The sequence below is a fragment of the Nicotiana sylvestris genome, chromosome 3 (assembly GCF_000393655.2).
Source record: "Nicotiana sylvestris chromosome 3, ASM39365v2, whole genome shotgun sequence".
Lineage (NCBI taxonomy): Eukaryota > Viridiplantae > Streptophyta > Magnoliopsida > Solanales > Solanaceae > Nicotiana > Nicotiana sylvestris.
Genome location: NC_091059.1, coordinates 134,203,534 through 134,216,507, shown reverse-complemented (window position 1 = coordinate 134,216,507; position 12,974 = coordinate 134,203,534). Strand labels below are relative to the sequence as shown.

At 35.8% G+C, this 12,974-nt stretch overlaps 2 protein-coding genes across 2 annotated transcripts; one reads left to right on the top strand and one right to left on the bottom strand.

Annotated features, from left to right (window-relative positions):
• Window positions 1–2,996: 2,996 nt before the first annotated feature.
• LOC104248506 (probable CoA ligase CCL9) lies at window positions 2,997–7,882 on the top strand. Its single transcript, XM_009804774.2, has 4 exons — window positions 2,997–3,381; window positions 3,565–4,612; window positions 5,770–5,873; window positions 7,383–7,882. Exons 1-4 carry the CDS (start codon window positions 3,181–3,183, stop codon window positions 7,599–7,601), a joined length of 1,572 nt encoding a protein of 523 aa, XP_009803076.1. The 5' UTR covers window positions 2,997–3,180; the 3' UTR covers window positions 7,602–7,882.
• A 1,247-nt stretch (window positions 7,883–9,129) lies between these two features.
• LOC104248507 (tubulin beta-1 chain-like) lies at window positions 9,130–11,981 on the bottom strand. The gene is made up of 3 exons (XM_009804775.2): window positions 11,497–11,981; window positions 10,885–11,154; window positions 9,130–10,066 (listed from the first exon to the last, which is right to left on the bottom strand). Exons 1-3 carry the CDS (start codon window positions 11,888–11,890, stop codon window positions 9,387–9,389), a joined length of 1,344 nt encoding a protein of 447 aa, XP_009803077.1. The 5' UTR covers window positions 11,891–11,981; the 3' UTR covers window positions 9,130–9,386.
• Between the last annotated feature and the right edge of the window lie 993 nt (window positions 11,982–12,974).

Sequence of the window (12,974 nt, the reverse complement as noted above, 5' to 3'; positions counted from 1 at the left end):
AGTAAGACCCAATATTACCACTAGCTATCTTCGACAAAAACCCTACCAGACTATTCTCACAATGGTACAAAGTAAGGCAAGATTCAACTATCTCCTAACCTACAACCCTAATACTCGACCTTCACATCTTCCTATCAAGTACCATGTCCTCGAAAATCTGAAACTTCATCATATCCTGCCTGATCACCTCTCCCCAATACTTCTTAGGCCGCTCTCTACCTCTTCTCGTGCCCTCCACAACTAGCCGCTCACACCACCTTACTGGAGCATTTGAGCTTCTCCTCTAAACATGCCCGAATCATCTGAGCATCGCTTCCCGCATCTTGTTATCAATGGGAGCCGCGTGCACCTTCTCCCGAATATCATCGTTCCCAATCTTATCCATCATATTCTGCCGGCAAAATACATAAGTTACCCCCGAACTATGACCAAATCCCTGTTACACACTTTCTATGAACGAATATTACTTTACACACCCAACCTTTCCAAAGTGTATCTAATACACACTGCTTTGCCCACGTGGATAGTGCGTGTTTTTCCCAACAAATGAGTCGCGTGAACAGAAGAATTTTGTGTCAGATGTCAATTTTTTTTTAGTTTTTTTAAAATTTTAAATTAAGTCATCTTCTTCCTTTTTAAAATTTTTGCCATAGCTACTCCTTGAGCTCCACCACCCGATCTCCTTCTTCTCAAATAGATATACCACGATTTCTTATATCTCTTCTCGTTGTAGAGAAGCTTAACTTGAGCTTTACCCATGGCGAAGTCAAATTTTCAGGAAGCGAGAATTTTTCGAAATATTTTCCAACCATTAAAGCTTAGCTGAAGATTTTGCACATTCTTTAATTTTATTAATGGATAATTTTTTTAAATAGTTGACTTGTGGCGATGATAGTTAATGGCGGTCGAACTTTTACAGAAGTGAAATGAAATTGGATCTGAGCTCAAAAATTTTGATTCAATTTCAGCGGAAAAGATGGAGTTTTGGGTGTGTTTTTTGGTGATTTTTGTTAGTTAATGGTGGCCTTGCTATTAAGTAAAAGGTGGAGGAAGAAACTATGGTGTTTGATAGTGAGAGAGGAGGAAGACGGCCATGGTAGTTTAGATGAGGAAGATGAGGGGTATAATTGTAATTTTAATTATTTTATTTTTTAAATGACACGTGTCACTATTTGATTGGTGCGTGATATTGCACATATTCTGAAAAATTGATTAAGAAAAAAGTGGTGTGTCTTAGATACACTTTGGAAAGGTTGGGTGTGTAAAGTAATATTCGTTCGTAGAAAGTGTGTAACAGGGATTTGGGTCATAATTCGGGTGGCAACTTATGTATTTTGCCTATTCTGCCCGCACCTCCACTTCAACATCCTCATTTCTGCTACTTTCATCTTCTGGATATGCGAGTTCTTAACAGGCCAATACTCAGCCCCATACATTATGACTGGTCTAACCACCAATTTATAGAACTTACCTTTGAGTATCGATACAGCTATAAAATATATTGTAGCTAAATATAAAAAATATCCTGGCTAAACGCTTTAATCACAAAAAAAAATTCGTAGCAAAAAGTAGCATAACTAAAAGGTAGCTACAAATTTTATATATTTTGTGGATAAGGACTAATATTTATTATTACGAATTTTTTTTTTTGTATTGTAGCAATATTAGTAGAACTTTATTTGCCACAAAATTTATACTTACAGCAAAAATTCTTATTCTTTTACCACGACAATAAACTTTGTAGCAATCTTTTTGAAAAGGTTGACCCCCTCTAAGAGTTACTAGTAAGTAAAGGACTAGAGGATTTTTCGTTTACTTAATAATTAATCTATATATAAACTAATTTCTTTCTAGTGCTTCTGTCTCTCCGGCTTGGCGGCTTTAAACTCGACTATGATATAAATCTTGAAACTAAGTAGGAATGCGATAGAATTTTTTAGCTCCCATTTGGCTATATGTTTTTTTTTAAATGGAAAACATTATTTGGTTATAAAAAGTGATTAGTTTTTGGGGAGTTTTTGTAGATGAATTTTTCAAGTTCAAAAAGTAATTTAGACTAGTTTTTCAAGTTTTTGAAGTATCTTACTTACAAAACTTTAAATATTTTTCAAATATAAACATATTTAAATACAATTTCAATTTTCAAAAATAATTATTTATTTTCATCTTTAATTTTTTTTTTAAATTTCAACAAAATCTATATCCAAACGCTAACTTAGCATATAAAGATATCGTTGGCAGAAGAAAACCAAGAAAATCCGCTTTGGAGTGAAGAATGCAATATTGCCAATAATTTCAAATTTTGAGTTGCACAACTCTTTTCGAAATTCACGATAACTGAATAATTTTAATGGCAAAAAGACAACTACTACCGTTTGAATTGCACAATGTTATCGAGTTAGATCTCTTCTATCATTTCATTCCAATTTTATCGGATGACTTCGAATGAACATATCTCCTCTATTGTCCATCAATTATAATACTACTCATTTTTATTAAATAAAAGATTTCCTTATTAGTTTGTTCTCTTCCCACACTAAATTCCAGTCTGTTTGGATGAACTTGTTTTAAGTGGTTTTTAAGCTAAAATAGTTTTTAAGCCATAAATTATGAATTCTAACTTTTGGCTTTTGATTTATTTTTTTTATTTTAACTTAAAAATAAGTACTTAAAAATATTTTTTTATTTTATCCATATACTATAAAATAACTTAAAAAATATTTTAACTTAAAAGCACTTAAAATAAACCAATAAAAAAGGTATATTGATGGGAGCAAAATTCGCACATAAGTTCCAAGAAGAAAGTGACGAAAGGACGCGCGTAAAAAATGCCACGTAATCTAAGTTGAGAAGATTGAGGAGTGTGCCAGTCCCCCCCCGCCCCAACAAAAGGCAAAACAATCGCCACGTGTCATGCCACCTTCCTCAGTCTCGCCTACACCTAAAAATAAGGTTTTTTCTGGTATCCAAATTGGATTCTTCGTTCCAACTTCTATACTTAACATCATTTCCTTCACCGCCTCCACTCTATATATACCTTAACCACCCATTACATTCCTCACATCATTTTAATTTCTCCACTATTCTTTAATTTGATTATTATTATAAATTGTTTTCCTCAATCTGTGACCGAATTTCCAAGATATAGTACTATATTATTGGTTCTGTTAAATATTAACTATGGCGAGTTCCACACTCACTGGATTGTTGAAACATGTCGCCGAAAAATTCCCTTCTCATCGTGCGATTTCCATTTCTGGAAAGTTTGATATTACTCATGCACGGCTTCAAGAACTCGTTGAACGTGCTGCTTCTCAACTTGTATCTGCCGGCGTAAAGCACGGCGATGTCGTTGCACTCACTTTCCCCAACACTATCGAGGTCTAATTTCTATTTCCTTTGTTTTCCTTTTTACGTTCAGGAAATTTTGCAGAATCTGAAAAGAATAACAAAAAAAATTATAAGAAGCGTTACGGATGTTAATTCTTTTGTGATATAATCAGGATTTTATTTTTCAAACCAGGGGATTAAGAACTAATTGTGTTTTAAATTTTGTTTTTACAGTTCGTGATCATGTTTCTAGCTGTAACTCGAGTACGAGCTACGGCGGCGCCACTGAATTCAGCTTACATGGCCGAAGAATTCGAGTTCTATTTATCCGATTCAGAATCGAAACTCTTAATAACTGGAAAAGAAGGAAATGAAGCGGCTCAAACAGCAGCTTCCAAGCTGAAAATCCGTCATATTACTGCAACTCTGCCTCAAGCCGACTCTGGTGTCACTTTTTCCCCTGCTCCTTCCGGGTCGGACCTTGAATCAGTGTCCAAAATTGTTAACGACCCGTCGGATGTTGGACTTTTCCTTCATACGTCAGGCACCACGAGCCGACCAAAAGGTGTTCCTCTGACTCAGCTAAATTTAGCATCTTCAGTGAATAATATCAAATCGGTGTATAAATTGAGTGACTCGGATTCAACGGTGATCGTGTTGCCGTTATTTCATGTGCACGGGTTAATTGCCGGGTTACTGAGTTCACTCGGAGCCGGAGCATCCGTAACACTTCCTTCCGCTGGGAGATTTTCTGCTTCAACTTTCTGGCCAGATATGAAAAAATACAACGCCACGTGGTACACGGCTGTACCTACAATTCACCAGATTCTTTTGGATTGCCACCTCAGCAAACCCGAATCCGATTACCCGAAGCTCCGGTTCATTCGGAGTTGCAGTGCAGCACTAGCTCCATCAGTGATGGCCAGGTTAGAGGAAGCATTCGGGGCTCCTGTTTTGGAGGCGTATGCGATGACAGAGGCGACCCATTTGATGGCTTCGAACCCGTTACCCGAAAATGGCCCGCATATACCCGGGTCGGTTGGGAAACCCGTGGGTCAAGAGATGGCTATATTGGATGAGAATGGTGTGGTACAAGGTGCTAATGCTAAGGGAGAGGTTTGCATTAGAGGTCCAAATGTAACTAAAGGGTATAAGAATAATCCTGAGGCTAATAAATCAGCTTTCCAGTTTGGTTGGTTTCACACTGGTGATGTGGGGTATTTGGACTCTGATGGATATTTGCATTTGGTTGGCAGAATTAAGGAATTAATCAACCGTGGAGGTAACTTGCTCCTACACATTTCATACTCCTCCTTTTATGTTTGATGTGAACATATTTGATTTAAGCGAATATATTTCACTTAATATAAAGTTCTTTGTTTGATTACGGAAAGAAAGAATTTTGAAATTTTTGGTCTTAATATTTATGTGATTATAAAAATCATCATAAATTTAATGTAACATGATTTAAAGAAAAAAATTATTTACAACAATAACAAACTCAGTAGTTTCCCACGAGTGGGGTTTCTAGGGTAAGATGTGTAGTCTTACCCCTACTGGAAAGGGCAGAGGTTGTTTCCGATAGACCATCGACTAGAGAACGAAAGAAAAAAAAAATCATTTAATTTTGATAAATTAGAAAAAATATATCACGGAGAAAGTAATTACTATGGAACTGTTCCTTATTCCTCACTGGAAGCATGCCAAATCACATGAAAAAGTAGGTTTGCGGAGAAATTTGGCTCAACAATTGTACTTTTGCTAATTGGTGCTAGTTAAGGGTGGGAACACGCTTTTGTAGGATGATGTAATTAGGACTGTAAATATGACATATCTTTACTCTAATGCCAAGTTGGTGGTCCCAGTATGAGAAAATTAGATCAAACATGGCTTGCACCGCCCTAAATATTTTGTTGTTAAGACGTAACTTTTAGTTGGTAGAACTTTTGATCCGTTGCTATTGCCGTAAGTTTGGCCACATTTAGGTTCATGATATTGACTTCTCTTCTTTTTTCAAAGCATATCCGAGGTTATTCCGACGGCCATGATCTGCTTAATTAATTTAGCAAGTAGACTTTAAGGCCATCTTGATGTGACAATTCAAAATTCAAACTTATAAAATGGTAAAAAGCAGAAGCCGTGTTAATGTAACTATTTCCTAATCTTCTGAGTGATTTTATTTCTAGCATATGACTGCCTAATTTCCAATTTAATAATCTTTGGGGTCCAGTAGGAGGTGGATTTTAATGTCGTTGAAGACACCCGTAATCTTGCTATTCTGAGATTGCTTGTCATGTCATAATCGATGGTCTGAGTTTATGAAAATAGTAACATCTGATGAATATTATGAGGGTTGAATAAGATAAATGTATTAAAATATTTGGAGAAATTAATGCAATATTACTCGTTAATAATCGTTTTCCCTACTTATAATCTTAGGGGAGAAAATATCACCTATTGAAGTGGATGCAGTACTGGTTTCTCATGCGGAAATTGCTCAGGCGGTTGCTTTTGGCGTTCCTGACGACAAGTATGGTGAAGAGGTAAGAAATAAACTCCAATATTTAGGCCCCACATTTGTAGGGACCCATTTTTTGTTACACCTAATATATTATATACTCTATATATTTCAATTTAAATGAGTTTGTTTGACTCGCCACGAAGTTTAAGAAAAAAAAAGACTTTTAAAACTTGTGGTTTTAAAAACTTAAGGGGTAAAAGAATTTGCAACTAGTATGATTTCTACCAAGAAAATTGCATTTGAAATGAAAATCAAACTTGAACATCGTAAGAAACGTGTGATAAAGAAAAAAAATAATTTGACGAGAATATTGATATTGAAATCTCAATTCTCGAAGAGTCCTTTTGAGTTAAATTATTTTTTATACATAGTAGACAAGACAATTTTATTCACTTCAAAATAAATTTGAACAATTCGAAGCATATGAAAATATTTTTTTGTTTTCTATTTAGCGTAAAAAACTGAGATCACTAAATGATGGAAATTTAAAAAATACTGTCTTAATCTTGAGTGTTCCTTGAAGCATAATAATCAATCTGATATTGATGATGGTTTAGATTTATTTTCTAAATTAAAAGTGTTAAGGAAAATAGTACAACTAGAAGATAAAGTTTAATTGATATACTCAATCAAATAAAAAGATTTGATTCTTTTTCAAATGCTTATATTGCTTATAGAATAATGTTAATAACTCATGTTATCGTTAAAACTGATAAAATCTTAACTAAGCTCAATAATGTCTGAAGAGAGGTTAGATGGATTAAATATAATGTCAATTGAGAAAGAATTATTAGAAAAAAATGATTATAAAAAAGTTTAATAACTTTGCATCTAAAAAAAATTAGAAAAATGGATTTCAAATTAAAATAATAATAACTTTAAAAAAAATTTAATGCCCCTCATAAAATTTGGCTTTAGGCCACAAAATTCATCGGGTCGCCCTGCCCCTGCCGCTTCCATGAATGAAAAATGGAGATCTCCGTTTGTTTGTTTGTTTCAATAGCAGTGGTTGCATGTGAGGGTGATATGGACATCTTACATGTATATATTAATTAGTTAGACGTCTATTTCTCTGTTTAATTTGCATGTATCTTATTCCACGTGAACTCTTTTTTCAGTTTTGGTGCCGTTGTGTAGGGAGCTTGCTATTAAATTGCATTTTGGTAACCACATAGGATGTCACCCTTGGAATTTGAACCTATGACCCTAAGTCAATTTTGAACCCCTTTTACAACTATACTTGAAATTTTTCTTCATGTCAACGGGATTCACCACTTAAACAAAAAAATCAATTTTACTCCAGTTGCACAGTGTAATTCTCGGATGAAGGGTTCGGTTAACCCCCTTCAAACTAGGTAGTTCTGCCACTGCATCTAACTGTATTTGTATATATTTTTCACACATATATATCAACCCCAAAGTACTGGGATGGACCTAGGAACCCATGGTCAGAGCGCGATGTTTATGGTTTCATAGAGTTCACATATTCTGATTGTATGCTGACTAAATCAAATATTTTCATGTTTGACAGATAAACTGTGCAGTTATTCCAAGAGAAGGGTCAAACATTGATGAGGCAGAGGTGCTGAGATTTTGTAAGAAGAATCTCGCAGCTTTTAAGGTCCCAAAGAAGGTTTTCATGACTGACTCTCTACCAAAGACTGCAACAGGAAAAATTCAACGACGACTTGTTGCAGAGCACTTCCTAGCACAGATTTCAACTGCTAAAGTCCCCAAGTTCGGAGCTTAGAAAAATTGTTGCGTATTGATGTTCCTTCTCCTATAGTAACAATAAAAGTATGATATTCGCTTAGTAACGTAAATACTTGGTCAAGAAACGAGAATCAATGCCTCTGAGGTTTTCATTAATGGCGCAAGGTTATCATCCTTGAGTCTTAACAGGGGATATATTGGCTAGATTTTTTGGATTTTATATTAGATTATTCTTAGTCTATAGTATTATGTAAAATAAGTAGGTGATTATCAAGTATTGCAATGTTCTTTTATTTATATCAATACCTTTGACAATGAGTATGCAACGCATAGATTTGAGCTACTCCTTCCGTTTCATATTAAATGAGGTATTTTTCTGTTTAGTCTGTTTCAAAATAAATTTCACATTTTTAAATTTGGAAATAATTTAACTTTAAACTCTTTCATTTTACCCATTTACCCTTAATGAGAAGCTTTTATAGCCACACAAATGTCATGGTCCCACAAACTTTTTACCCCTTAAGCTTTTAAGACCACAAGTTTTAAAAGTCTTTTCCTTTTTTTTTAAACTCCGTGCCGAGTCAAACTAACTCATATAATATGAAACGGAGGGAGTACTTGTTTTTGCCCATTTCTCTGTTTTTGTTGCTCCGGATTTTGGGGTAGGGCGTGGTTCACAAGTTCATGTTTCTGATTTTGTGTTAGTACATGTTGTATACTCAAACCTGTCATCAATTTCTTAACAACCATTTGCTTATTAACAGGGGGGAGATCTTACTGCAAATCTGTTATATTTCTCATAAAATCGAGTGGAATTGATAAGAAACGAATCGTATCGTATCTACCAAGTGAATAATCCACAATCGATGGGTGAAAATTGGTGTTTATGATTCTGTCTTTTGGCTTAGGTTCCGCCAAATTTTTGGTTCTCTCGCTCCAAGCTACTATGGTTCAGTTGTCAGAGAATATGGAAAAACAAGCAAAATCCATTCAGACGATTAACACGACCAACGACATAAAGCACGACCTCTTAACTAATACTATTGAAATTTCGCAATAAATTTGATCTATTATAACGGGAAGATTCTGACATATATATAGGATTTTTTTTTTTTACACTAGCTGTGTATTTTAACATGTTGTAATGTATTATTTGTCTTTTCTAGGTTACCAATCCTATTCACCGTTGGCAGAAATTTGGATATCTTTTAGTTAGAGAGCAATAACTGTCCAACTAGAACAGTCATACAAAGCCATGTTATCCAGACCCTAAACAAAAAAACAGGAATTGTTAATGCACACTAATGAAATCACATAAGTAATCTATTATCTCATCGAGTGTAACTATAGAAAATCAACAACTTGACTGCGTAAAGCAATACATAGTCCTAGTTGGGCCAACGTTCAACGCAAATTGCAGGCAGGACTTGTCAATTATCTTAATCCCAACAAAACATAATGCAGTCACCAGACTTTGTACAGCTAAGATTTCATATTTCAAGCCGCAAAATCAACAAATCTATTTCAAGCCGCAAAATCAACAAATCGAAACTGACACATTGAGAGACACTATAATTGTTTTTGAAATAAGCCACGCTTCCCTTTTCACAAAATATTTGTACTAATAGAATTCAAAGAGCTAGATTTCAGTAATAGGTATGTGAAGCAACACCAACTATAGCTACAAGGCACTGAGGAACTACGCCCCCACGATGTCACATGCAAAAAAAAAAAAAAAATCCAAACCCTAAACAAGATTTTAAAAATGAACAGTAGTCCTACTGCATAACAGCACTCAAAATTTCTCCACAAGTTGAACTAGTTAAGCTTCTTGACCTTCTTCCTCCTCGTCTTCATAGTCATACTCTTCCTCTTCAGCTGTCGCATCTTGATATTGTTGGTACTCAGAAACTAAATCATTCATGTTGCTTTCAGCCTCCGTAAACTCCATCTCATCCATACCTTCTCCAGTGTACCAATGCAGGAAAGCTTTTCTTCGAAACATTGCTGTAAACTGCTCGCTGACCCTACGGAACATCTCCTGAATTGAGGTGGAATTGCCAATGAAAGTTGAGGCCATCTTCAGTCCAGTTGGAGGGATGTCACAGACAGTAGACTTCACATTGTTAGGAATCCACTCAACAAAGTAAGAAGAGTTCTTGTTCTGTACATTAATCATTTGCTCATCAACTTCCTTGGTGCTCATTTTTCCCCGGAACATTGCTGAAGCAGTCAGATAACGACCGTGACGAGGATCAGCGGCACACATCATGTTCTTTGAATCCCACATCTGCTGAGTGAGCTCAGGAACAGTCAGGTTTCTGTATTGCTGTGACCCACGAGAAGTGAGTGGAGCAAATCCAACCATGAAAAAATGCAATCGAGGGAATGGGATGAGGTTAACAGCAAGCTTGCGGAGATCAGAATTGAGCTGACCAGGGAATCGGAGGCAGCAAGTTACACCACTCATGGTGGCAGAAATCAAATGATTAAGGTCTCCAACTGAGGCAAACATCATGGGTCAGTACATTAATCCTCAAATATCTATATAATACAATCATATGAAAATGGCAGATTCAACAGAATCTCAAGACCCAGATCGAAAGAAACTCTGAATATAAACTACAAAAGACAAAAGAAAAGAACTAATAAGCAGTGTTCATATCTATATAAGCATATGCAATGAATTATTAGTTCGGTTATGTTGTGCAATCTTTCACAAAGTCGCTGAGCAGCTGAATGAGTTTAGCAGTTAAATTGAATAGTTTCTTTCACAAACTTCTTTTTTGGTACATAACCTTTCCAACTCATAAGTGTCGAATCACATAACAACAGATCCAGATAAACAACATTCTGTAAGCCAGATAATTCTCCAATAAACTCTAATGCTGGTTTATCCATACATTCATCAAGCTATAAAACCAAATATCAGACCCCAACCACTCATTTTACCCCAAGTCTCCAAACAACTTAACTAAGATAACCTGCCCATCACAGTCTCTTCCACCCTGAGACTTTTCCTCTGATTCACCTTATAGAATTAAGAAGATCAGAAAAATGAAGCAACATTTTAATCACAACCAAACATATCAACCGATAACTGCTCTACATCTAACATACTGATGATTGAGAGCTTAGGAACAAATAGGATATACCAGACATAAACAAACAATAAACAAGATAATTATGCCCTCATTCCATGCTGTCATTTTAAATGTAAACAATAGACCACTTAACACTAAAGGTAGTGCATGAAACAAAACAACACAACTGTAAAGCTGCATCAGAAAAACTATTGCTGATCAAAGAAGACAACTTACAGCTCGGGGTAGTAAGTTTGAGAGTTCGGAAGCAAATGTCATAAAGAGCTTCATTGTCCAAGACCATACACTCATCTGCATTCTCAACAAGCTGGTGAACAGAGAGAGTAGCATTATAGGGCTCAACAACAGTGTCTGACACTTTCGGGGAAGGGAACACAGAGAAAGTAAGCATCATTCTATCCGGGTACTCCTCCCTGATCTTAGATATAAGCAGAGTTCCCATTCCTGATCCAGTTCCACCTCCCAAAGAGTGACAAACCTGAAAACCTGAAATTGAAAATAGAGTCCATTTACTGCACATAATCAGTAAATTATAACCATTTTTACTAAATTGTCAATTAATGCTTATCAAGAGATTTACCTGTAATTATCTAATAGGTAACCTGATTGAGGAAATAATTTATAAAATTATCTGCCCATAAAACTTAAAACTCAATTTAATGTTGCACTATTTTTACAAGATCAAAATTATTTCCTGCCAGGTTGAATATACATGCAACATGCGCATGCACACAAATACACACACAAAATCTACTGAAATTTATGTTAACATACTAAACTCAAAAAGGAAATTGAAACATATAACACGAAAAGCAACAGCCGAATTACCTTGTAAGCAGTCACAGTTCTCAGCCTCCTTCCTCACAACATCGAGAACCGAGTCAATAAGCTCTGCTCCCTCAGTGTAGTGTCCTTTGGCCCAATTGTTACCAGCACCTGACTGTCCAAAGACGAAGTTATCTGGCCGGAAAATCTGACCATAAGGCCCCGATCTGACACTATCCATGGTTCCTGGCTCCAAATCCATGAGGACGGCGCGTGGAACAAACCTTCCGCAGCTCGCTTCATTATAATACACATTTAAGCGCTCCAATTGAAGATCATTGTCGCCTTGATACCTTCCAGTGGAATCAATACCGTGCTCCGCACAGATAACTTCCCAGAACTTGGCTCCGATTTGGTTCCCACATTGACCTCCCTGAATGTGCAAAATCTCACGCATTTTTACTTCGTTTTCGCGAGAAATTGAGCAGAGAATTGGGGATACTGGAAGTGAGAAACTGAGAATTTGGGTTTGTGAAAATGGAAGAATGTGGAGTCGGGGTTTATATACTGAAGGGGTGTGGGAAAACGGGGTTCGTTCGCCGTTATCACGGTGAAGGAATTTTTAATTTTAGAGGGATTTTTGAATTTTGAAAAGTTTAGAAAATTGTGGAGAACAGTTGGGATATTATAATCACGCTGATGTGACGTGTGTGAGATACACGCGCTCCTTCACATGGAAAGAGCGGAAGCTTCTAGTTGTGCGTGCACGTGAAGCGTCGGAAAGGTAGCTTGTGATTACTTGATATATCATGTGAATTGAATTGTGAAAAGCACTAAAATACATCTAAAAATATTTTAAGAAGAAACTACTTTTGGTTCAATAATTGGAAATACACAACCATATTGGATAGGAACATTAGGAATATTTCATCAATCAACTAATGAAATGCGCCAGATTTACCTTTAAATGGTTTAACTAATTTAATTTATCAATACCTCAAATAATTCTAGCATGTTTTGTTAGTATCTGTATTCGAAAATATAATTTCTGCAAAATAAAACGAAACCAGAAACCAAAGACAGAAATAGAATGAAATGAATAACGTTCCGATTCCAACAAAAAATTGTGTTTTCCTAAGGAATTTAATCCCCACATTGTTGCCCAAGGTTGTTGGATTAATTCCTCCCAAAATAGAACGGAACAACTATTCTGTAATACCGGCAATGAAAATTAAAGAATTTCGTCGAACTCAACAAACGTCAGTAAACCACATTGATGCTCATTTTTGCTTTTGGAAAACAAATGCAGAAGAGAGATGGGAGAATATGCAAATTTCGGTGCTGAAAAATGAGGCAAAACTTTTGAATTTATAGCCAAAAAGTCTGGTTGAATAGGTGCGAAGGTACCTGTTCATATGAGGTACCATTTCGGCAAAAGTCTGGCCGCGAATTTTAAACTTAAAACGACCATTGGGAACCGCAAATTTTTAAATTAAAATTTTGCGAAAAAATATTGAAAAGAAATTGTATAATTATCAATC